At 41.4% G+C, this 24,726-nt stretch overlaps 1 protein-coding gene across 2 annotated transcripts; it reads left to right on the top strand.

Annotated features, from left to right (window-relative positions):
• Positions 1-87: 87 nt before the first annotated feature.
• On the top strand, positions 88-23,783 carry LOC133499248 (zinc finger protein 462-like). 2 transcript variants are annotated; one of them, XM_061817050.1, is made up of 11 exons: positions 88-234; positions 3,825-4,209; positions 4,420-8,568; positions 8,719-8,981; positions 13,809-13,927; positions 14,097-14,222; positions 16,953-17,187; positions 18,197-18,339; positions 20,338-20,561; positions 21,594-22,587; positions 23,210-23,783. In XM_061817050.1, the coding sequence occupies exons 2-11, from the start codon at positions 3,838-3,840 to the stop codon at positions 23,299-23,301; spliced, it is 6,717 nt and encodes a 2,238-aa protein (XP_061673034.1). In that variant the 5' UTR covers positions 88-234; positions 3,825-3,837; the 3' UTR covers positions 23,302-23,783. The 2 variants fall into 2 exon arrangements, with proteins under 2 accessions (XP_061673034.1, XP_061673032.1); XM_061817048.1 differs by having other exon boundaries at positions 109-234; positions 3,825-8,568.
• Positions 23,784-24,726: the final 943 nt, after the last annotated feature.

Genomic DNA, 24,726 nt, shown 5'->3' with positions numbered 1-24,726 from the left:
TGTGTTCCTTCACGATAAAAGCTAGCAACGCGCTTTATTATCACGAAACAGTGCGACGACTCGTGGAAATGGGCGTTTACTCCGAAGGAGGCGCGAGCTTGACCGGAAATTGTCTTGCGGCACGCGATGGTCAGTCGTCACTCGCGCGAAAAATGGCGGAAATGTGTGCTGCTTTAGGAAGATCTTCTATTCGAGGCATTGCGGTATAAACCTCGAGCCCTGGACCAAATCCAGGTGAGTACGTGTAGTTGATTCATGGAGTACTGAAGTGCGTTCCCTTTATATCGCTACGGCCTTGGTTTTCCATTTAAACACAGCCCGCCTCGGTTGGAAGTTCGACTTACCCACTTTATAGTCACTTTTGCTATTGTTGTAGGTCAACATTGTGGCTCGGCATTGACTACTAAATCCTTATCAAAACATTTTCCTACCGTAGATACAATATATTGTATTGACTACAACATGCTTTTTCTATGGTTCCAGGCTATATGCTAAACGTGCATACCAGCCTGCTCCTCACTTGGATGCGTTGTTGTGATGCGGTCCGTTTGCCTTTCACTTGTGGTTACTGTGGCGACTATCGCATCAATTGTAAAAATAAAGTGGGGTATGACAGGCATGGAAAACCCGTTTTGTCTCGCTTTGCCGTAATGTAACCTCAGCTAGACTCTTCATATTGTGATTGTCTGGACCAGAGTTCACCCAATCTGAGGGTCCCGTATTTACAATGGTACCATCTTGTATTGGCTGGCTGGATGATAGTCAGAGTATGGGTGGCACCTTGTATCATAGAAATCAAAAGAACTACCATAAATATTATACGGTCCCCCCACCCCACTAAAAAAAAAAAGTGTGCGTCACGCGTAGTAGAGGTCCCACAATTAATCTAATCCGTTCGTTCCTTAGAAATTCGTCAAACAGTAGTGTAGGAGAGCTACAAATAATCCATAGTCACAAAAAGGTCCATGCTCCATTTGTTCAGGCACATGTCATTGTCGGTGATTTTGTTCACAACTACGTGCAATTTAGAAATTATTTTGATCTTCAAAACGTGAGCTAGTCAAGTCCAATAGTTGCTAATACTTTTTCCCTCCTTCAGTCTAGGATTCCAGATTTCATGTGTTCTAAAGACAGGGGTTGAATTTTAAGAGACAATTTTCCATACTGCTTATCTTCACTTGGGTGGAGGTTACGCTGAAGACTATCCCAGCTATCTACGAACGAGAGGTGGTGTCCAGCTTAAATGGGTCGCCGACCCATTGCAGGGCGAAGAGAAACAAAGAGCCATTCACACTCACATTCACACCTAAGGAAGATTTAGAATCTTCATTTGATCTATCATTCATGCTTTTGGGATGTGGGAGAAAACGCTTGCAGACATGGGGAGTTTCATGCAAACTGCACACTGCGGGGGCCTCATCAGAATCCGGGTCCTCATAACTGCAAGGCAGATGTTCTACCCAGTCATCCAGCAAATTCCAGGAAAATGTTTCTTTCCACCTGCTGTCTTTTAAATATATAGAATTTATCTGCCTGTTTTTTTTAAAGGGCTACTGACATCCATATATACATTTTAAAATTGATATTGATATGAAAACTACATATAATATTAATCACTTCAATGTCTATACGAAAAAAATGAGTGGAGAGCGTGTCATTCATGCGCAAAGTTGCGGAAGTCTCACTTGACATCCCTGTGGCAGCTATATTGCCTGCAACATCATTTGCAGATGTCACACTAGGACAGTCACCATTGAGAGGACACTGTGCCACCTGCTATGGCTGATGATCAAGATTTTCGGATTTTTCTGATCCCACTTCTGAGACTGAAGCTCATTTTGAAGAAGAGAACATCTCAGAATCAAGTGAAGTGACCGGGGCAATATTACCCAATCGTTTCGAGCCATATTTAGATGATATGCGGATTACTTCCAACTAACAACAGACTCCTCGACAGACGGACGTGGAACCCGATCAAATATTCAAAATGACTTGTGTCTGTAGCATACCCAGGAGGACCCATGCTGGGCGAAGTGACTATTTCAGAGGTGCCGAGACACCGGTAGCCGGATGGGGGTGAGAGCTCCTTTCTCTTTCGCGCCAGCGGTGTGACAACACAGGCCAGCCAGCCTCCCGGCCCGACCCACCTCCGCGTCGAATGAAACTGCAGCTAACTGCGGCAACCGACGATATGACACGGCTCTTTTGTTAAGTTCAGAGAGAAGGATTACGTCGTCGGACGCCGCTTTTTATTATTGCTGCTTTCGGAGAAGTTGTTTGAGTTTGGTGACTATACGTCTAGTTAGCTAGTTAGCACATGTTCTACTTCTATTTTATTGTTTTGTTTTGTGTTGTATTCTATTGTGTGTGTGTGTGTGATTAAATTGTCTTGTACGCAATACAAGTGCTTTGTTATATGTTGCCGGTTTGACCAAGTGGATTTATTCTCAATTCACACGTAACATCTGCTATAGACTGTGAGACAATTTAGCTATTATTTTTTTAATAGCTCTATACACGGCTACCTGTCATTTGGAACCCTCGAAACTTTCGTCCTTTGCACCCATGCAATCATTTTTCACAACGAACCGGGTGTTTTGGAAAAGTGTGAAGAGTGAATCCACTCTCCCAAGTGTTCGAGCAAAATCCAGCAATACAACGAGCTGCCAAAACAACTTGTATATTTTTGCCGGTCAATAGGTATAAATCAAAATAAACACTCAACCCCGCTACTGCAAAAAACGTCTCTTCCTGGTTCTTCTACAACACAAATGCCTCGAGAGGATTTTCATGGCGGGAGATGCAAAAATCCATATACAACAACAACATGACGTGAAAAAACGGATAGGTCCATTCTGGCTTTTTTTTTTTTTTTTAATTAAAAACATACTAAAAATCATGCTTTACGTGTCAGACTTGCGAGTAAGGCAATTATCTGTCAGGCAGAAAGTCATTGCCTTCTCAACTTTGCAAGCACACCACCTGATTCTTTTGAAACGAAAAGATCCCGCCTCACCTACAGCATCATTTCGGATCTCGTGTGCTTTTTGATCTTAACCTTAAAAAAAATTAGATGTCTGATGATGACAGGCTCTGAACAAAAATTTTCTCTGGTGTCGAGCCCTTTTTCCCAGTATTTAACAAAGGTAAAAGAATTAATCTTTGTATTATGGGACATTTACACACACAAGCGCTACATCAACATATTTGTTTCATGGACTATCGTTTTTGTCACAGTGGAGAAAAGGTTGTTGGGTGTGGGGTTGGAGTTTGTTTTTCGTATCTTTGTTGTTGTATCAGTGTCTTACCTAAACTTAACGATTTAAAAGAAAAATGTTTTTTTTTTTTTCCCCCCCTTGCTGTTCTAATAATCCTAATGACTGAGTTGTTGTTGTCGCACTCCGGTGGGCCAATCATTATTATTATTATTATTATGTACGACAGACAATTTTCTCTTTAAACTGCATACACTCCTTAAACTATCGCTTTAATGAGCACTCTAACGGCTCTAAATGCTAGAAGAATCTGCATCCTTGTACAATTTAGTTCTCATAAGGAAAAAAGTTCCCTATCAATAATAGTTTGTTTCATTTGTTCAGTCATTCATACTCAACATGTATATCATACTATGGCGGCACCAACTACCAGAGACAAATTCTTTGTGTGTTGTTACATACTTGCCCAATAAAGCTTATTCTGATCCTGATAACACCACTTTACACAATAGAAATAAACTAATCAACCAGAAATTATCCACATAGAAAAATAGTAATTGATTATAATCAGTACAGTAAAACTTATCACCAAATTACATGCCTTTCTAGGTTTGTCACTGTGATGACCTCCTGCAACGGGATGCAGAAAGAAGACACTGATGAAAACACCATGCACAATGAATCCACCCCTCAAGACCTGCCCCGCCAGTCATTCCAGTGCAGCCGTTGTCCACTCAACTTCAAGTCCAAGGTCTTCCTGTTTAAACACCTCACTCACGACCACGGCTCTGATCTAGATTTGAATAACTATGCCAAGAAAGCCTCTCCTAAAAGGTCTCCTGAAAGCCCAGTTGCTGGTCTTCAAACCAGTCCCTCAGAGGTTTTGAACCACCATGATGATGGAAAGATTTTGAACGATGATGTAACCCAAATGCCAGAGATTGAATTATTGGCAGTGTCAGCCAGCCATCGTGATCAAGGTGAACGTGAAGAGGTACATTTCCTTTCTATCTCAAGAGAGACTTTTAACTCGTCTAAAGATCTGAAGACATATAAGAAGACTCTACATACGTCTACCAACTGCAATTACTTCACTGTCACCGATAACCAAGACATGTCAGACAATGAACCAGACAACGCGTCAGATGATTTTACCTCTTCCCAGTCCAGAATCGACATATCAAATAACATGACTTACTTGCAGGAGGACCACCTCTACCATGCAGATTTGATGCGCCCCATCTTTCCACCATCTGGTTTGGAGAGCAAGAGAACCTCCAACGTGGACAAGACAACACTAGATTTGACAGACAAGAAGGAGCTGTCCTTCGAAGTAAGTGAAGACGACGAAGACAAGCGGGTTAGCCCCTCGACCTACAGCTGCAAGCACTGTAGTCACAAAGATGGCAGCTTAAAACACATGTCTGTTCATTACCATACAACCCACCCGTACATACAGTGCAATTCCGACTACATCCAGGACTGGAATGATCGAAGTGCCACTTTCCGATGTTTAATGTGCCCCGTTGATTTCCTGAGTGAAGACGACCTCAGGAAGCACTGCAGCGACGAGCATGCTGGGTCCCCGGATATTTTCACCCTGGATCTACACCAAATGAACTTTGTGTTTAAATGTTTCACCTGTGTGTTTACTACCAATTCTTTGGAAGTGCTTAAAGTGCATTACAAAGAAACGCATCCCATGGACAAAACACTTAACACATTAATGTTCCTCAAATACATTTCGACTCAACGTCAAGAAGACCTTTCTCCTGTCAAGACTCACAGTCTAGAAACTACGGAGCCCAATGAAGCCTTGTACCAATGCAACAGCTGCCCATTTCGTCACAAGTCCATCATCGTCTTGCAAGTCCATTACCAAAAAATTCACCCCGAAGAAGCAGTCACCATTGACAAGATCAAACAACGGACTGGTGTTGCACAGAAAAAGAGGTTAAAATGTCCAAGCTCAGAAGGACAAACAAAATCCAAGGACAAAGTTGAGACCCTTCAAGCTAAGTCAGAATCCTCTTTACCTGAGAGAGCCAGAGAGAGCTCAGAAGCTCAGACGAAGACTAAGCACAAAGTTAAGATCCTTGAAGAAAAGGCAGAATCTTTTACACCCAAGAAAGCTCAAGAAAGACCCGAAGCTCAATCGAAAACCAAGGACAAAGTTAAGATCCCCAAATCCAAAGCGGAATCATCTACACCAGGGAAACTTGAAGAAAGCTTAGAAGCCCAGATGAAAACAAGGGATAAAGTGGAGATCGTAGATTCAGAATTGTCTTCACCTGAGAGAGTTAGAAAAAGCTCTAAAGTTCAAATGAAAACTGAGGACAAAGTTAAGATCTTAGAAGCTAAATCAAAAGATCTTATAACAGCGAGAGTCAACTCCCCAGAGGACCAAAACGAAGTAGTTGATTCCACCCCTGAAGAAACTCATAAAGCTGAGGTTTCTATCCAGAATCAGGTGGTTGGAACGTCCTCTCTCAATTCCTTTGCTGCTAAATGTAAGGAAATGAAGGTGAAGCGCAAATTGACATCAAACATTTATGCGAGTCCAGAGAATTTGTATTTCTGCTATAAGTGCAACTATGGGAATCCTACAATCAAAGGAGTGATGGTCCACCAGTTTCGAACACACAATAAACTCAGGACCACCAGTGAACACATTGTGGCCTACACGACTAAGATTCACAATAGGTTGCAAAAATCCGTTCCTCACACGGAGGATCCGTCCTTTTCTCCCTTGCTGCCTCTTCCCATCTTGAATGAGGGTGACGAGCACACGTTTTTCTGCCACTTTTGCCATTACAGGCGGAGCACTGTCTCTAAGGTGGTCCAGCACTACGTCAGGAGACACAATGGCATGGTGGCCACGCCCAAAGAGATTCAAGCATACACATTTCGGACTCTGGCGCTGTTGCAAAAAACAGATGTTTACGAGGAAGCCAGACATAAAAAGACACCAAACAAACAACAAGTCCGACAGAAGTTCAAGAGCCTGCATTGCAAGGGTTGTGCTTACAAGACTCACAATGCAAGTCTTTTGCGGGTACACATACGCAAGTGCCACAGAGGAAATCACTCCAGTTCAGGTGTTCTAAAAGTGTATCTTAAGCAAGGGAATGTACAATCTGGCTACCAGTGCGATCTATGCTCATTTTCCCACCAGAAATCCACTGCGTTGTATAAACACTACCGCCAGGTACACCCCGAGAGCAGGTCCAGTCTGGATTTCATCACCACCCGGTTAAAAGAAGGCCCTAAAAGCGCTCCTGTTAAGAAGAAAATCCAGATAAAACATCTGAGCAACAGGGATGAAAGCAATATCAGCAAGCAGGATGATGTCGGAGGTTTCTCGTGCCGATCATGTTCATTCAAAGGGAGTTCAGCGGCAGAGATCATGGACCATTACCGCGCTGTCCACCCCTGGTGCCTAGAGGAAAATGGCTTAATGCCTGGTGTGGGCAGCCGGAACAAGGCAAGCAGCAGCAAGAATGAGGACGATCACCAGGAAGTGCTCAGCTGTTTCGACGACTACCAGATCCCTCTTGATTCCCCAAGTACGTCACCGGAACACATCAAGCCACCTCAATCTCCAACCCGGGAGGACAGAAACAGTGCTTCCAGAGAATCTGAACCTAGTGTTGATCCGGATGAAGCAACCCATGTGCATGTTTTCAAGTGTCCGTATTGCACCTACGTTAACACCAAGCATCAGGGGGTCCTTACCCACTGTCAGATGAAGCACTCAGCACTCCAGTCTCGAGCAGACAGCCTGTATGTGGATGAGGTGCACTTGCGCAACTGGGAAAGGAAGAAGAAGGGACAGGAAGGCGACGCGTTGCACTTCAGGGGCTACATGTGTGAACTCTGTCCGCAGACCCATGATACTAGGGAGAAGCTAAGGAGACACCGCGTGAAGGACCATTGCGAAACCTCCCCAGACGCCACTGGTGTGACAAATGCAACGAAAATGCATGTTATTCCCAAAAGCATTTCATATAAAATCAAAATGACACTTTTCAGGTGTCAGCAGTGCACTTACAGCTGCAGCAACAAGATAGCGTTTGGTCGTCACATGCGTTTAAAGCACAAGAGTTCTGCTTTTCAGGAAAGTCGCTTCAGCTGCGTCCTGTGCTCTAATTCCTACTACAAGAAAAAACGCCTTGGGGGCCATTACAAGGATAAACACGGTCAGGAAGCTTACCAAAAACACTTTCTATCACTGTATGAGCAGGTCCCTGATACACCACTAGAACCCAAGGACAAGACGGTTACCAGGACCAAAAGACTGGTCTATAAGTGTCTGCGTTGCCCTTATTTCAACTCGCGCATGCACGGTATGGCCACACACTGCCAGATGATGCATCCTGACTTTAAAGTCCGGATGAATGAGTTTGAAAGGAAAGAGATCAACATGAGTAGCAATTACCAGGCGGGCACCAACAACAAGCGAGGCTACCAGTGCAACTTGTGTCTGGGGGTTTATGTGTCCTTCAAAAAACTCTCTGTCCACTGCGCCAATAGGCACAATGGGGCTTCTAAGCAGGAAAAAGAAAACTTCACCTCTGAAGATCTTCGTTCTCGGGAATCGTTATTGGAGGCAACCCCTTTGATTGATGCGAATCCTGATGGAATGCTGCATAAAAAATTGGAGGATGAATACTTTGTGTACAAGTGCTTTCTGTGTTCTTATTCGTCAGTCATCCGGAAACGCCTTGGAGGGCATTACACCAAACGGCATGGAAAGAGTGCCTTCCTCAAACACTTTGCCCCATTATATCTTCGCAAAGTCAAAAAGGTACAGCTGAATCCAGAGGTAGCCATCTCAGAACAACCAGAAAATCTTCTGGAAGAAGGAGAGGAATTGCTGTACCAATGCCAGATGTGTGAGTACAAAACCTGGGCACGCCGCTACCTTACATATCACTACAATAATACCCATAAACTTGATGTGGTGACTAGAGACAGACTGTTGAAGGAGTACAATAAACGCAGAAGACCTCCCCCTCAGGATCTTCCTCCAGACTTGGAGCAAAGTCTAGAAGATCCTGAGCAGACAGTCCCAACTCAATGCAAGAAGTGCCCAGACTTGTCCTTCGATTCACCACAGCTGCTACTCACCCACTACTGTGCTGTCCACCGCACCGATCGCCGTGTGGACTTCACTGTGATTCACCCGGCTGGCCGCGCCACGGGCGTATACCGATGCATGCACTGTCACAAGACTCTGAATGGTATTAGGAAGCTGGGCCGACACCTTGATCAGCACCGGGAGAAGAATTTGTCTGAGATCAAGGCCAAAAATAAGATGGCATCACCACTTGGGAAGAAGACAGCAAAATCGGTAAGTCATCACTTATTGATTCGATTCCAGTAAATCTAAATGAAAGTGAACATTTCCCAAACAATATCCATTGAGTTTAGGGCCATGTCACACAGGACTGTTATTCAGACCGTTTGATTTTTTTTTTTTTTTTTCTCCTCCTGAAATCAGAGCACTCTGGACACGACATCGGAAAGGCTTTCGGGATGTAATGCACTACAAGATGAAGGGTCCCCCTTGACCATCAGCATGGTGGCGTCGCCTCAAAAGGCCACTGATCACGGACAAACTGATGCAGAGTCGTTAAACGAGTGTCATGCTTGCAGCCAGTGCCAGCGCTCGTTCAAGTCGCGCAATGGTCTACGGACGCACATGCGCAGTCACGAGGCGTTGGCGGCCATCAAGAAGCTGCCAGCTTCGTTGTCACAGCTCAAGTAAGAAAAACAGTAGGGTAGTTTTGAAGAGGTAATATCGTTAATGCACACTCAACTAACTCTGGTCTTGTTTTGGTGTGATAAACAAAAGTCAAAGAAAAGGCAAAATTAACTAACAGTCATGCTACCAATCAGCGATTTAGCCACCTACCTGCATTCCCACCCACCTGTCCATATGTCTACCAATAGCTACCCAGTTGTATTGCAAAAATGCAATATCTTATTTTGAGGGAAAAACATCTGACTGTACTTACGTTACAATTTTTGACATCTTGATAATTTTAAGCAAGACAAAGACTTTGTTTTAAAATAGCTTCCATACATCTATTTTCTTCCATTAATCCAAGATTGGGTCGCGCGGGGGGTAACTTTTGCTGGGAAGCGCAGACTTCCTTCTCCACAGCCACTTCCTCCAGCTCCTCTGAGGGAATCTTGAGGTGTTCCCAAGCAAGCCGAGAGGCATAGTCTCTCCACCGTGTCCTGGGGTGTCCCCCTGAGTCTCCTCTCGGTAGGACATGCCCGGAACACCTCACCAGGTAGCCATCCAGGGGGGTTATGTAATCAGATGCCCCAGCCACATCATCCCGCTTCCCTCAATGCAGACAGAGTAGCTGCAGCTCTACTCTTGGCTCCTCTCGTATGACCGAGCTTGTCACGGTATTTCTAAGGTAGAGCCCAGACAGTCCGCGGAGGAAACTCATTTCGGCTACTTGTTGCTCAGATGTTATACTTTCGGTCATGACCCACAACTCTTGACCATAGTTGAGGGCAGAATGAGAGCTTCGCCTTTTGTCTTAGCTCCTTCTTCACAACAACTGATTGATACAAAGTCCGCATTACTGCAGATGTTGCACTGATCCACCTGTCCATCTCTGGTTCCATTCTTCGTTTACTCGTGAGCAAGATATTTGAACTCCTCCACTTGGTGAAGGATCTCATTTCTCACCTAGAGAGCCCACTGCACCGTTTTACGCTACAAATCGCTTCAGTGAGAGTTGAAGATCGCAGTTCTGAGGACCCGGGTTCAAATCCGGCCTTACCTGTTTGGAGTTTTCATGTACTCCCCATGCTTGCATCGGTTTTCTCTAGGTTCTCCGGTTTCATCCTATTTTACATATTAAGAACATGCTTGGTAGGTTAATTGAAAACTCTAAATTCCCCTTAGGTTTGAATGTGTGTATGAATTGTTGTTTGTCTGAATGTGCTCTGCGATTGGTGATGATCAGTTCTGGGTGTACCCCAACTCTTGCCCAGAGTTAGCTGGGATTGAGAAGCAGCACAGAATGGATGGATGTTCATGCTGTTTTTTAAACCAAAAAAAGTTACTCATTATTTACTCAATAATTGAGTATTTATTTCACTGTGTCTTGGTTAATTTTCGAGGACTACTTTTTACTTGGCAGATTATTGTGAAGTAATAGTACTCTTACTTGTTTGGGCTCCATACATCCGTGCTCCCTGTTCAGTTGCAGGACGGCAGTACGTACTGTAAAACAGCTTGTCCAAAAATTCTCGTGATGATTGCTTTTCCACGTCCATTTAAATCCTAATTCTATCTACTTAGCCACCATCGTATAGCAATTTACTGGTGTACTTACATACATATCTACTTAAAGGAATACTCCGCTGAACAATGAAAAGCTTTAATCAGATAGGTCATGTCACATGTACTGTACCTTGAAAATTTGAGGTTAATCCGATATTTTATGGTGTTATGAGAAGATTTCAATCGGCAGTTACAAATTTTCATGGGCGCCGCCATTTTCGAGTCACATGACCTACTTGCGTGGATGTGACGTATTCTGTGTGTAAACAAAGAAATCATGGCTGATTTGTAGTGTTATCACATGCAGTACCACTACTATCGGACACGTGAAAATGCCCTACTTTATCGCAAAATTTTGCATAATTCGGGTAGAAATAATCCACGTAAGGCTCAGTGGCATATTCTGCCAGTAACAGTGATGAAAGTCCTCCTGATTTTCCCGGAATTATGGATTTTTAAATTATGAAAATTGCACCAGAAATTTGAGGAAAATTTGCCTAAAATTAATCCGGATATTAGTTGACAACATTAAAAGAACATGCGTTTGAGTTCGTTGTTTTGCTTTCATGATCGTAGCCATGTTGAGGCACTAACACGAGTAAGAGTAATGCACCTCCCCTCGCATTCTCTAAAGAAGTCGCTTATTTTGTGTGGTCTTGACATTAATTTATGTGTTTCTTTCATAAACGTTAACTAAACCAGCCTACTCCAAAACAACCGGTATTCACCTGGAAACAGGAAATGCAAGTTAACCGTACTGAGCATGTACGGCGCATGTTCAGAACTGCTTCACGTAATGCGAGCGCATTTACGTCGAAAGTCATCAACATCATGAGCCATGGCAAAGGAAATTCAGTTACACCAGGGGTGCTCTTTGCGTCGATCGCGAAGGCAATGTGAAGGTGTTAAAAAAAAAAAAAAAAGACTATCATCCATCTCGTCGCTTGATTCAGTTGTGGCCAATAAGTCGAGCACATTCACATAAAGGGTTCTCCCCCAACTCCCCAACAATACGTCCCGATTGCCGACAGGAAAGTTTGTTCCAGTGTATCGCTAGCTTGTTTCCACAAACGCTGATTATGTTGAACTAAACTTTCAGCATCTTCAAAACATTGCGAGTATAGACCGTTCGTGTTTATTCCTTGACAGGCCAGTGCATTTAACTTTTCTTCAGATAAAGTTTGTCAGATCAAGAATTTTTATTGATGAAAAATTTTAAACACCGTTTTATATCATGTTCTACTAATATCAGTTGAAATTGGAAATGATCATTTCTGAGTTTTAAATTTTAGTTTTCTATTTTAGTTACGTATCTGTTTTCCTTTTTAATTTACAGTTATGTTCCAGTATATTAATCCAGTAAGTTATTTTAAGGATTTCCCTAATCACACCTTCAACTTTATCTGCGAGCATGACTGACCACACCCGTACATTTTTCAAATGTGAGTGACTGTGTGTGTGTGTGTGTTTGTGTGTGTGTGTGTGTGTGTATATATATATATATATATATATATATTAAAGACAATTCATTATACTATTAGTATTACTAGATCTATATTTAAGAGAGTGAGCAATGTGGTCGAGTGTATCAGTACAACGCGATGTAACAAGTTTGAGACTTAAATGTGAATAGTAATTACTACAGATAACTTCTTTAACATGTTTTGCTGTATGGTATAGAAATTCTAGGATATATATCGTGTATATTCTATAGCTATACTATAATATGTATAATGTGGGGAAAAGGACTATTTTAGATATCTTTTTACTGAATAGTCACTTAATTCATTTGTCTTGAGATAAGATGGCATATTTTAAGCATATTTTAATGACAAATGTGATTTTGTGCTGTCCAGTGACAGGGGCTTGCGGGGCAAAAAAATCTGGGCTTGGCCCTCGGGGAACTTCTGCCCATTTTTTTTTTTTTTTTTTTTTTTGGTCAGGACTTAGAAATTTTACTTTCAATTTTTGTCTGAATTTTGTTCACAGATATCGCCAGAATGCACCACAGCCATCCATTTTTTTTTTATTTCCCAGGGGGGCATGCCCAAATTCAGGAATTTTCACGAAAGTCCACTTTCATCTCTACAGTAAGAAAAAGAAACATTTAAGGACCCAGTGGCTCGCGAAGTGTGGTCGCCCTGAGCCTTACGACAAATGTACAGGTGTATTTGCGCATTTATTTAAGACCAACACTTTTAGAGTACAATAAGTCTCTGAATTATTTTAAATAACATTATGATATTGCTAACCAATGATGACCTTTTACCATTAATGCAACTTCTTGTGCTCTCATATGTCACTGGAGGCATTGAGACTTCCATCCGTTCATCGTGACCGTAATTCAATTTGATTTGCCATCATGATGGTACGACAAAGGCATGTCTTTTATTCGTTTGATTATCTGGTTTTTATGCGAAGTTGGCAAAATGTTGATTGGCAACATCGAGTACAAATGCTTTGGCGTAATCTCCATCTGTGAATTTCAAACTCCCTCTCCACAAAGGCTGTCCATTCTTGTTGAAAACTTCGGTACTCATATTTTTTTCTTTGAGCGACCTTTGTCAAAAATTTCCATAATTATTGTTCCGACACGATCAGCGTTCGACCGTTCTGCGTCAGTGAGACTCCGTCATTCCCGTTCAAAAATCCATCCAAATAGTCACCATTATTTACAGCCACAGGTTCAAATCTGTATGGACGTATTCCTCCGTCTTCCCGATTAACCGATACTGCTATTTATTTATTATTATTTTATTTTTATTATTTATTTATTTATTTATATCAGATGGGGATAAATCAGAGAAATCAGCGCTGTCCATGATTGTGTATTCATTTGTTTGTGCACAGGAGACGTCACCCCCTATTTTTTAAATCATGTGACTTGCCAAAATGGGGGCGCCCATGAAAATTCGTAATTGCCGATTTAAAAAAAAAAAAAAAAAAAAAAAAAAAAAAATTCAAAACACCACTGAATGATAACGGATTAACCTCAAATTTTCAAGGTACAGTACATATGACATGACCTATCGGATTAAGGCTTTTCATTGTCCAGCGGCGTATTCCTTTAACCAACTTCCTACCCAACTATTTAACTACCTATGCGTCAGCCCTCCTACTTGCTTCATAATGACCCAACTACCTATTTAATTGCCCATCTACATACCAAGCCACTCACTTACTAAGGTACTTTCCTGACAATTTATCTACCTACTCACCTACCCTTTTCCTAATTACCAATCTAAGCAAGTGGATTTTTCTTTTTTCTATTACCTCAATAGCCTGAACGCATATCTTCTCCACAAGCCCGGGACTATCCGTCCTTTTCAATGCTCCATTTGCTTCTATCGTACCAACCTGATGGGCCTATGGACTAACCATTTGCTGAAAAACCACCTTGGTAGGTCAACAGCTTTATTTCATTGAATTCCTACACACTGAAATTCTGAAATTATTATGTAAAAGCTAATTTTTAGTAACTTGTTTCTGAATAGTTGTATTCTAGAGCGCCTGCCCACCCAAGTGTGAAATGACATAACCAAGCAACTTTCTTGATGTGTCTTTTCCAGATACCATTATAGAAACCTGTGACAACAAAGAAGAGACCTGCGTGACTCACAGTGCAGACAGGGATGCTCCGCATTTAGGGCACAAAGTCGTTAGTGTGGCCAAAACGAATGAAGGGCGTACCAAAGGCAAGTAATCATACAGAAACACCTAGTCGTCAGTGTTGGCAACAATAAACCGATGCGACCGAATATCCGTTCATAATGGAGAGAGAGATATGACTTTGGGTAGAAGACTTCGTTATTGATAGAAAATACGCCAGTAATCCTCAGATGCATTGGTTGTCGAGGTACGGACTGAATATCGAGAGGCTAGGAATTGGTTTGCTTGAGGCTTCATGGCTTACGTCTCATAAAACAAGTGCGAGAGGTCTTGTGCTGTGCTTAGGGTTAGGGTTGTAGTTTGAGTGGCCGGTTGTCGTTGCGCCTGCATTGGGTGTGTGGACTGCCCTAGGTCCCTCAGTATGTGACAAGTTCTCTCCGCTGGGCTCGGATGTATTCCTGTGCCTGATTTCCCCTCTCCATTGATTGGGTGGAATGCTCAGCCTCCACGCTGCAGGCAAATCAATCATAAGGCACTTCTGGCAGTCATTGTGCAAGTGAAACAATGTCACTTTGCTTTCATGTGTCTGCAGGCACACAGCCATGGGAGTTTTTCACTGGCTTTGGGCCCTCACTTATTGTAACAAATAACTCATGAATATGCGAAGTGAGCAATTCCATTTTCTTTTACAGTGATGAAAGTCCTCCGGATTTTCCCGAAACTCCGGATTTTTAAATTTTTATGAAAATTGCTCCGGAAAATTGAGGAAAAATTGCCTAAAATTAATCCGGATATTAGTTGACAACATTGAATGAACATGCGTTTGAGTTCATTGTTTTGCTATCTCGAGCGTAGCCATTTTGAGGCACTAACACTAGTAACAGTAACGCCCGTCCCCTCGTATTCTCTCAAGACGTCACTTATTTTCTGTGGTCTTGACATTAAGTTACGTGTTTATTTCATAAACGTTGTTCACTAAACAAGCCTGATCCAAAACAACTGGTATTCACCCAAAAACAGGAAATGCAAGTTAACCGTACTGAGCATGTACGGAGCATGTATGAAAGTGCATGTTCAGAACTGCTTCACGTAATGCGAGCGCATTTACGTTGAAAGTCATCAACATCATGAGCCGTGTGAAAGGAAAATCAGTTATACCAGCGGTGCTCAATGCGTCGATCGCGAGGCAGTGTGACGCCGTAAAAAAACTAAACAAAAAAACAGACTATAATCCACCTCGTCACTTGATTCAAGTGTGGCCAATACGTTCAGCGCATGCATATAAAGGCGTGTTCCAGCAAGCCGGCCTTCTATTTACGGCAGTCCCGCAATGCGTGCTCCCCCCAACCCCGCCCCACAACAATACGTCACGATTGCCGACAGGAATGTTTGTTCCAATGTATCCCAAGCTTGTTGCCACTAACGCCGATTATGTCTAACTAAACTTTCAGCATTTTCAAAACATTGTGAGTATAGACCGTTCGTGTTTATTCCTTGACAGGCCAGTGCATTTAACTTTTCTTCAGATAAAGTTTGTCAGATCAAGAATTTTTATTGAATTTAATTTTAAATACCGTTTTATGTCATGTTCTAATAATATCAGTTGAAATTGGAAATTATCATTTGAGTTTTATATTTTAGTTATGTATTTGTTTATTTTTAATTTACAGTTATGTTATATTAATCAAGTAAGTTATTTTAAGGCCATTCCTAATCACACCCGCAACTTTATTTGCGAGCATGACTGACCACACCCGTACATTTTTCAAACGTGAGTGACTCTGTGTGTGTAACAAGTTTGAGACTTAAACGTTAATACTAATTACTACAGATCAACTTTTTTAACATGTTTTGCTTTACGGTGTAGAAATTCTAGGATATATTTTCGTGTATATTCTATAGCCATACTATAATATGTATAATGTGGGGAAAAGGACAATTTTAGATGTCTTTTTACTGAATAGTTCACTTAATTCATTTGTCTTGAGATAAGATGGCATATTTTAAGCATATTTTAATGACAAATGTGATTTTGTGTTATCCAGTGATAGAGGGATAGGGGACAAAAAAATCTGGGCTTGGCCCTCGGGGAACTTCTGTCCATTTTTTTTTTCGGTCAGGACTTTTATTTAAATAAAAAAAAAAAAACTTGGATTTTACTTTCAATTTTTGTCTGAATTTTGCTCACAGATATCGCCAGAATGCACAACAGCCATCCATTTTTTTCAAAAATATGAAAAAAAGAACACTGTTTTTTCCCCCCTCCAAAAGGAAACCTTTAAATCAGGGTTGTCAAACTAATTTTTGTCACTGGCCACATATTAGTTACAGTTGCCCTCAGAGGGCAGTTATGACTGTGAACCCATAAAAAGATTTAATCGCTTTATCAAATAACACACAAAACGTATGACCTAATTTTGGTATCAGGAATCGAGCGTGATTGGTTTTTCAGCTATACCTGTTTGATAACACAAAAATGCTTCCAATATCTCAGTTATTATTTATGATATATGACAATTTGAAATTTGGATACAGATTTTCACAAGAATCATGGAAGTTGACCCACTAGATTTGCATTCGCAGGCCACATAAAATCATGCGGCAGGCCGGATCTGGTACCCTGGCCTTGAGTTTTTGATACTTGTGATTTAAATGATCCTCAAGGAGTAGTGATTGTATACGTTTTCCCAGGGGGTTTCATCTACTTGCGCATCTACCTATCCACTACCCCACCCACTTACTCATCCACCTACCTACTTTGCCACTTATTTACCAGTCACACTTAGGCATGTTTAACATTTATACTTTGCTTGCAGACTGGTACTTGGAGCCCCCAGAGGTGCAGCGCCAGCTTAGCCACCTGAGCCTCATGACTCAGAACGGCGCTAGTACCATGCCAGCCACCAGGCAGAATGGCAGCAGTGGCTTGTTCTGCTGTGAGAACTGCTCCTTCATTTCCAAGGACCTACCCAGCATGCGGCGACACTACATCAGTAGACATGGCAGGAAGATGTTGGCGTGCAAGGACTGTGACTTCTTCACCGGCTTAAAGTCAGTCTGCATGTTGTTTGTTACATTAACTGCAACTTAATTTTACACTACTGTTCAAGTTTCAAGTTTTCATTTTATTATCATCTCATATAAACAACAAAATTGCACATGCCCCTCTTCACATAAAACACAACATTCACTCATCAGCAACCACAGAATGACATTTACAAATGCTTCAGTAAAAATATATGTTCAATCCTCTTTGTGTTCAAATAACAAAGGTAATAGAAAAACACATTTGAACAAATATAAATAGATTCATTTGCCTGACATATATAATGTGCTGGCGACTATGATGTACAAAAGTGGCCAAAATTTTTGATAACATTTAATTTTCACAAACTCTACTACCCCATTTTTTATGATGGCAATTTGAATGTAATTTGGAATGTTATGATAAGTGATCAGATGAAATTAATTGCAAACTCCCTATTTGCCATGAAAATGAACGTCTTTTATTTAAATTCCTATTTATGTAAAAACATGTAGAGCCTGCATTTCAACAATAAAAAATGCATAAACCTAAAGCAACTTACCTTTTGGTGGTGATGCAATGACATCAGTGTCGAAGTTCCATGTAGTTTTTCCTCCCATTGTATATCTCAAAACAAAGAACTTAAATAATAGTTATTTTAAAAATGAATGAATGAATGTGATTATTTCAGTCAACATCATAAATCATCAGGCAAACACACAAAAAACAAATGGCTGAGGGAAAAGGGTTATGGTTGAAGTTCAACTTATAATTGGTGCACATTATTTTAAAAACAGAAATGTTAATTGAATGATAGTAAAACTTTGAAATAGTAAACTCAGTAAAAAAAAAAAAAAATCCAACATGCAAAGAGGACAAGAAGTAGCTTCTTCTTTTATCTGCTGCCATTTAAAAAAATGTCGTTTTTATGAATGGAAATAGATCCCACATTTCAAAATAAATATCTTCCTGATTAATTTTTTAACAGAAAGTAGTGTAGTGATAGATATTGACTACCACTTGTCTGTTTCTTAGAAAAGCCATGAAAACGCACATGGAAACGGATCATTCCACCTTCCAGAAAGAAGCTCCTCTGCAAGATGGCCTGCGCTGCCCCTTCTGCCTCTACCAGACCAAACACAAGAACAACATGATCGACCACGTCCTTCTGCATCGCGGTAAATACGCGTAATATTTCTAATGCATTGACATAACAGGTACAAGTATTCACTAAGTTTTATTTATTTTTTTAATCATATTGTAAGCTACAATAACATCATGTAGAGCTTAAACATTGACACTGCACTTAAATATAGTTGGGGACTATTTGAATTTTAATTCAAATAAATCGTATAGCACATCAAATTTAAATAAAAATATGGAAAAAATAGTTCTTCAGGCTTAACTGCAGGTGAGTTGTACTAAAACGTTAAATACAACTCAACTGTACTCAGGCAGTGATTAGTTCACAGACCATTAAGGAGAGTCTGTGGTCATGAACCACACTTTGACAATCACGGACACGTATTCAAAGCTTTTCTTTTTTCTTTTTAAAATTATTATTCAATAGTTTATTTAATACAGGGTTTAAACACTTTTTATCAAATATTTTTATTGTGGTACTTAAAGTGTGGGTAACATCCCTATAAACATTCTAAAATAGATATTGTAATGAAAAATACATATAACAGTATTCATTTCAATGTCTATACGAAAAAAAAAAGTGAGCGGAGGGCGCGTCATCCATGCACAAAGTTGAACAATTGAGTGTCCCTCGACATCCAAGTGGTCGCCATATTAGTCGCGTCATCTGTCCTTGACGTCATTGTCACTTCCGCCGTTGAAAACGCGCAGTGCCTGCTACTATGGAAGCCGAACAACAGAGATATTCAGATTTTTCCAACGCCCCTTCTGACACGAAAGCTCTTTTCGAAAAGGACAACACCACACAACCAATTGAAGTTACCGGGGCAATATTACACTATTGTTTCGAGCCCTCAGAGCAATATTACACTATTGCTTCGAGCCATATTCAGATGATATGCCATCACGGCCAAACCGCATCCCGTCCAATCCACTCCCGCGGCAGAGATGAGCCATCGCGGCTCATCACAGCTGGCCGGTGTGGCTTATGACGGAGCCAAGCGGTGCTGCTTTGTGTTCACCGTCGAGCCGGCGCGCTTCATGCTCGCATGCGACTTAGTAACGCATTCTCGGCTGGGTTCTTCAGAGCCGCCCCCGTCGCAAAGCCCGACGCGCAGCCTTCGCGGAAGATGTGACCACCGAAGGCGGCGCCTCAGCCGGTGTGGCTGAGTTTGGCTGGGCGACGTGCACGTCGACACATTTCATACGCAGATCTTCTGTCACGTTATGAGAGAGACCGATTACGTGGTCCGCCCCAAACTATTTTTTTTTTTGTAGCTGTATACACACCTACCTGTTATTTGGAACCCACGAAGCTCTCATCCTTTGCACCCGTGCAATCCATTTTTCACAACAAACTGGGTCTCTTTCAAACTTATGAAGGGTAATTCCATTCTCCTGAGTGTTCAAGCAATGTCCAGCAATGCAATGAGCCGGCATTTTGGCTAACACGAAGGAACAACGAGCTACCTTCACGGAGGTAAGACTAATGGAAACAAACGAGTCCACGAGGGGGTGCCTCTGTCCTGTACGTCACTTCCTGCTTCTTCTCGACAACAAATTCCTGAGAGGATTTTCATGGCGGGAGTTACAAAAAGCTGTATACGTCAAAATCATGTTTTTTGGTGAAAAAACACATGGGACCATATTGGCTGTGGGTTTTTCATTAATAATATACCAAAAATCATCCGTTTGACGACACTTGAGCTTTAAGTAGTACCTTGATTTGCAGTTTTAATTTGTGCCATAGCTCATAACGAGGGCACTTATTTACCTTCAAGCAGCGTGGCCTAGTAAGTGATGTCAGGAACTGGATTCATTTGACTGTGAGTTTTGTTCTACATGTGCTCCTTGTGCTTGTTCTCATTTTGCATTTCTGTTTTTGACTGCTTGTCCCATCCAGTAAATGGCTGCCACTTCATATTCAACCACATATTTTGACATTCATGCGTAAAATTAATGTTGGTCCAAATCCGCAAATTGCGGAACTCGAAGGTCATTGTTACGATTTGTAAAATGCCATTTGTCTGCAGAGGAGCGCGTGGTTCCCATGGAGGTGAGGCGGCCCAGGTTGTCGCGCTATCTGCAAGGCCTTGTGTTCCGCTGCCACGTGTGCACGTATACGAGTGCCAGCGCCGACAACCTGCGCTCGCACGTCGCCAAGCATGAGCATATCAAGCCCTACCAATGTCGCCTGTGCTACTTTGACTGTACCAGGCTGGCTGACCTGGAGGCCCACCTGTGCGCTAAGCATCAGGTGAGTACACAATATTGTATGTTACACATAGTGTATCCAGAAACTGTACACATTCTTCTGTGTGTGCGTGTGTGTTTTTTTTTTTTTTATATATGACGCCTCAAACTTAAAAGACATATCTTTGGTTGGTTTTCCCTTTCCTTATTCATAATGTATTAATATTCAAAAAGTGATGTAAAAGGGCTTCTGCATTTGCTTCATTCCAAAATTGATTAAACTCATTTTATTCCTTCAAATTTCACCCCATAATGATAAATAGGTGAATGATGAAATACTTTTTTTTTTTAAGATTTTTGCAAATTTATTTTTTAAAAATTGCTTATGACTTCCAAAATATTTGAGATTTCCTATAAAATTTTGTGTTCATTGTATTGTAATCAAATAGTAATACTATTTTGAAATACTAATACATAAAAAATACATGATGTAAGTAAGTTTCTTTCGGCTTTTCCCTTTTGGGGTTGCCACAGCGTGTCATCTCAGATGAAACGCACATATATGTTTGGCACAATTTTTACGCCAGATGCCCTTCCTGACGCAACCCTTCTCAGAGAGTGGAGGCTCCAGTGGGATACGAACCCACAACCCCTGGGTTACCAAACCAGTGCTCTAATATATATACACACACACACAGGTTAGTTAATGGGGAGCAGAACCCACTGCGAAATGTGGAAAAACCGCAAAGTAGGACCCCAGTTCACGGTGTACCCTGGCTCCTGCCTGTTGACAGCTGGGATAGGCTCCAGCGCTCCTATGACCCTTGTGAGGATAAGCGGCTAAGAAAATGGAATAATGGAATAATATAGTGGATCCCTGCTCGGCGCAGAGGACATGGGCCTGGCCCAATTGCGACACGTGCAAATCTGTCAACAAGTTATGGCCTTTTCAGTTGCAGTATTTTATTTTTTCTTTTGTTTTTTCACCCCAACCATTCTTGAATAAGTGGGGCTATACCAGCAATCAGCGTTTTCCACAAAAAGTATGGCGTTAGTTCTCTTCTCACAATATTCCTACTTTTTTATGTCGGTGCAGGTGATGAGGAACCACGAGCTTGTTGGGCAAGTTAACTTGGAGCAACTGGAGGAGGTGAAGCTCAAAGAGAGTCCTGAAGATGAGGTGAACGACGACAACAACAACAAGGAGGAGGAACAGAGATCCAAGGCCGAAAACGCCGAAGACCTTCTCAGCCACTTGAAGGAGACGGACACTAGGAAGCCCACAGAGGAGGAGGGGGAGGTCAGCAACCGTGAGGGAAACCTCCCCGCGATGGCCCTCGTTAAATGGGAACATCAAAACAGCGCTGGCCCATCTGAGAAGAAAGACGATGACAATTCTCAGGTTGCTCTGGGAAACCATGAAGAACAAGAAAAAGAGGGGATGGTGGTGGAGGAGGAGCAGATATCCAACCCAGAAAATGCCAAAGACTTTTTCAGCCATGTGAAAGAGACAGACACTACTGGAAAACTCACGCAGGAGGGAGGCAACAACTGTGAGCATCGCTTGCCCGAGATGGATGTTGTTAAACGGGAGCATCAAAATGGCACCAGCCCGTCTGAGAAAGACTGTAACAATTCCCAGTTAGCTATGTCGAGCCAAGAAAAAGAGATGGTGGTGGGGGTGGAAGACAGGAGTTCCATGGAACAAAATAGAAAACACCAACTTTTGAAACTGCAGACGCTGAGCCTTGAAGTACACGAGGAGGAGAAGAACCTGCGGCATAATCATGAGCCGGACGAGGAGAATGGGATGCAAAGCTCCTTGCGTGGGAAGGAACTTCACGCAGACGTCTTGGAAAGTTCTGCAAAAGCGGCCAAGAAAACACTCAAGGGGGAAACCTCGAGCCATCTTCTGGCGTTCTCTTTAGAGCAGCTCAGAGAGGACAACACCCACAAAAGGAAGCTATGCGAAGGACTTAAGGAGGAAGGTATGAAGGAGGAGGAAGGCCAAGATGGTGAAGGGCAGAAAAAACGGATCAAGGTGGAGAATAAGCGCATTCAGCAAGATAGCGATATGTCTGAGCTCAAAGGTAAGGAGAAACGGGCAGGATTTAACAACGATGCATAATGAAAGGATTAATTATGTCGATGCATAACGAAACACCACTGAACAAATATGTTAAGAAAAGTATATACAATGGTACCCTGAATTATGGGTTGAATTTGTTTAGTGACTACATACAGTTGTTTTATTATGAAGAGTGAAATGGGAAATGGATCAGTTATACATTTTCTGCATCCTCTTTCATAGTTATCATACAAGGAGAAAGGTACACAAAACTGGGCTCCCCCTTGTGTTTGAAGTAGAATTTACTGTAACATGGGTGATAATCGTATTAGCATCTGGAAGCAAGTCCATCTGCTGGTCACTTTGAACATTACAGTTTATTAACTATTACAGTACACCAGCATCGCAGCAGTGATTGGAATGAGAGTGCTCAAAACAACTTTTTATTTTTTTGCCCCACTGAAGAGTGGTTTACTTAAAAAAAAAATTCACTTGATGATTTTTGGCAAGGTGGAAAATAGGGAAATGTGATTTGATATAGAAAATGATCATGATCTCTTTCGCATGTTTTAATGTCTAAAGCATATACAATATCAAATGTAATGTTTTTTGTTTGTTTGTTTTTTTTTTGGGTGACATCGCAGATGCCGCCAAAATATTCCCTTGCAGCTTGTGTGGAAGAAACCTCCAGAGCGAAGCGGCACTGCAGAGCCACGCCTCTCGCCACGGAATGTAGGCCACCAACATTTCAGCAACATAACACTATCAACACAACTCACATTTCAGACTCGATTCCTTGGAGAAAATAAAGTAGAGAGATTTTCTACATTTTAAACATTTTCTAAACGAGCGTTACTTGTTTTTTGTTACACAGCTTTGTTTTGATAGCTTAAATAAAGCTTTGGAAACGGTCATTAAACGTCTGAAATTTTTTCGCGGGAGCATTTCTTCATGTGAAAAACACTTGTAGTACTACTGTATAGAAAAAAAAGAAACGCTTTATTTCATGTTTAGTGTTTTTGTTTTTGTTTTTGATGGACCAAACAAAACAAAAATATAGCATTCAAGTGCTGCAGGACATTTTGGCTTCTTAGTGTCTTGTCTCACATACAATAAAACGTTTCTTTTTATTTTTAATGATTGATGATTTGGTTTTGATTGAACTGTTTCATGTATGCAGGATGGATGAATAAATGTAAATGTTTTTGTATAGTTCAATACTTTTGTCTTTCTCTGCTCAGCTTTGGTGTGTTCTTTCCATTGAAGTTAATGAATGATATAATTGTGTAGATCGATCGATGTGATTCAACCTTTCAAGGACAAGGACCTTCTTTATGCGTCCTCACAAGTACCAGACAGCAAATTAAATTCAGTCTTAGCCTTTTGAATATGCGTGATGGGAACCTTATGAAGGTGGAAAATCTTTTTCATAAATGCCACATTTTGAGGGGACACAGTGGTTTTCAAACTTTTTGGGGGAGACCCCACTCGCACCCTCTTTTTTGTTTGTTTGTTTGTTTTTGAGACCACTGAGGTACACTGACTTTTAAGTGAGTTAAAACGTGTTTTTGGGTAAATCTGGGTTTCATGAAAGGCGCATTTTGAACGTGAACGCCAACAGTAGTTCGTCGATTATCAACTAGGTTTACGTATCAGAACACTTACAGTTCTGCTTTACTCTAGACGTATTGCACGTAGACCCCCCCCCCCCCCCGCCTTCTTCAGTGTGAAATGATCGGATATTTGGATATTGACTGTTTTTTATGAGTCTTCCGTGACAATGTGGAAAATTGTTTACAACACAATTTCTTAGTACTGTGAAAAGTCTGCGGTGTTATATTTACTTGAAGTTACATATGTACATGTACGTACAGTGAATGCGCAAAAAACTAATGGCGATATGGTGAGGAAAGACACCATACAAAGCATTTGGCATAAAGAACATTTGCAAAGAAAGATAAACGGGTTAACAAAGCGATGTTCGATTCAGACACAGGATAGAAAAAAACTACGTAACGCTGCAGACGATATCAAATATAAAAACGGTAAAAAATGGGAATAAAATGAAACTGAATTCATGGGTCACAATGAATGTCGGAAAATCCAAGGTTTTGTGAACGTCGCGTTGCTAAAGATGCCGATTTACACAATGGTAATTTTC

Source organism: Syngnathoides biaculeatus, chromosome 4 (assembly GCF_019802595.1).
Source record: "Syngnathoides biaculeatus isolate LvHL_M chromosome 4, ASM1980259v1, whole genome shotgun sequence".
Lineage (NCBI taxonomy): Eukaryota > Metazoa > Chordata > Actinopteri > Syngnathiformes > Syngnathidae > Syngnathoides > Syngnathoides biaculeatus.
Note: the sequence above shows the minus strand (reverse complement) of the source record. Positions and strands in the feature narration are given on the sequence as shown.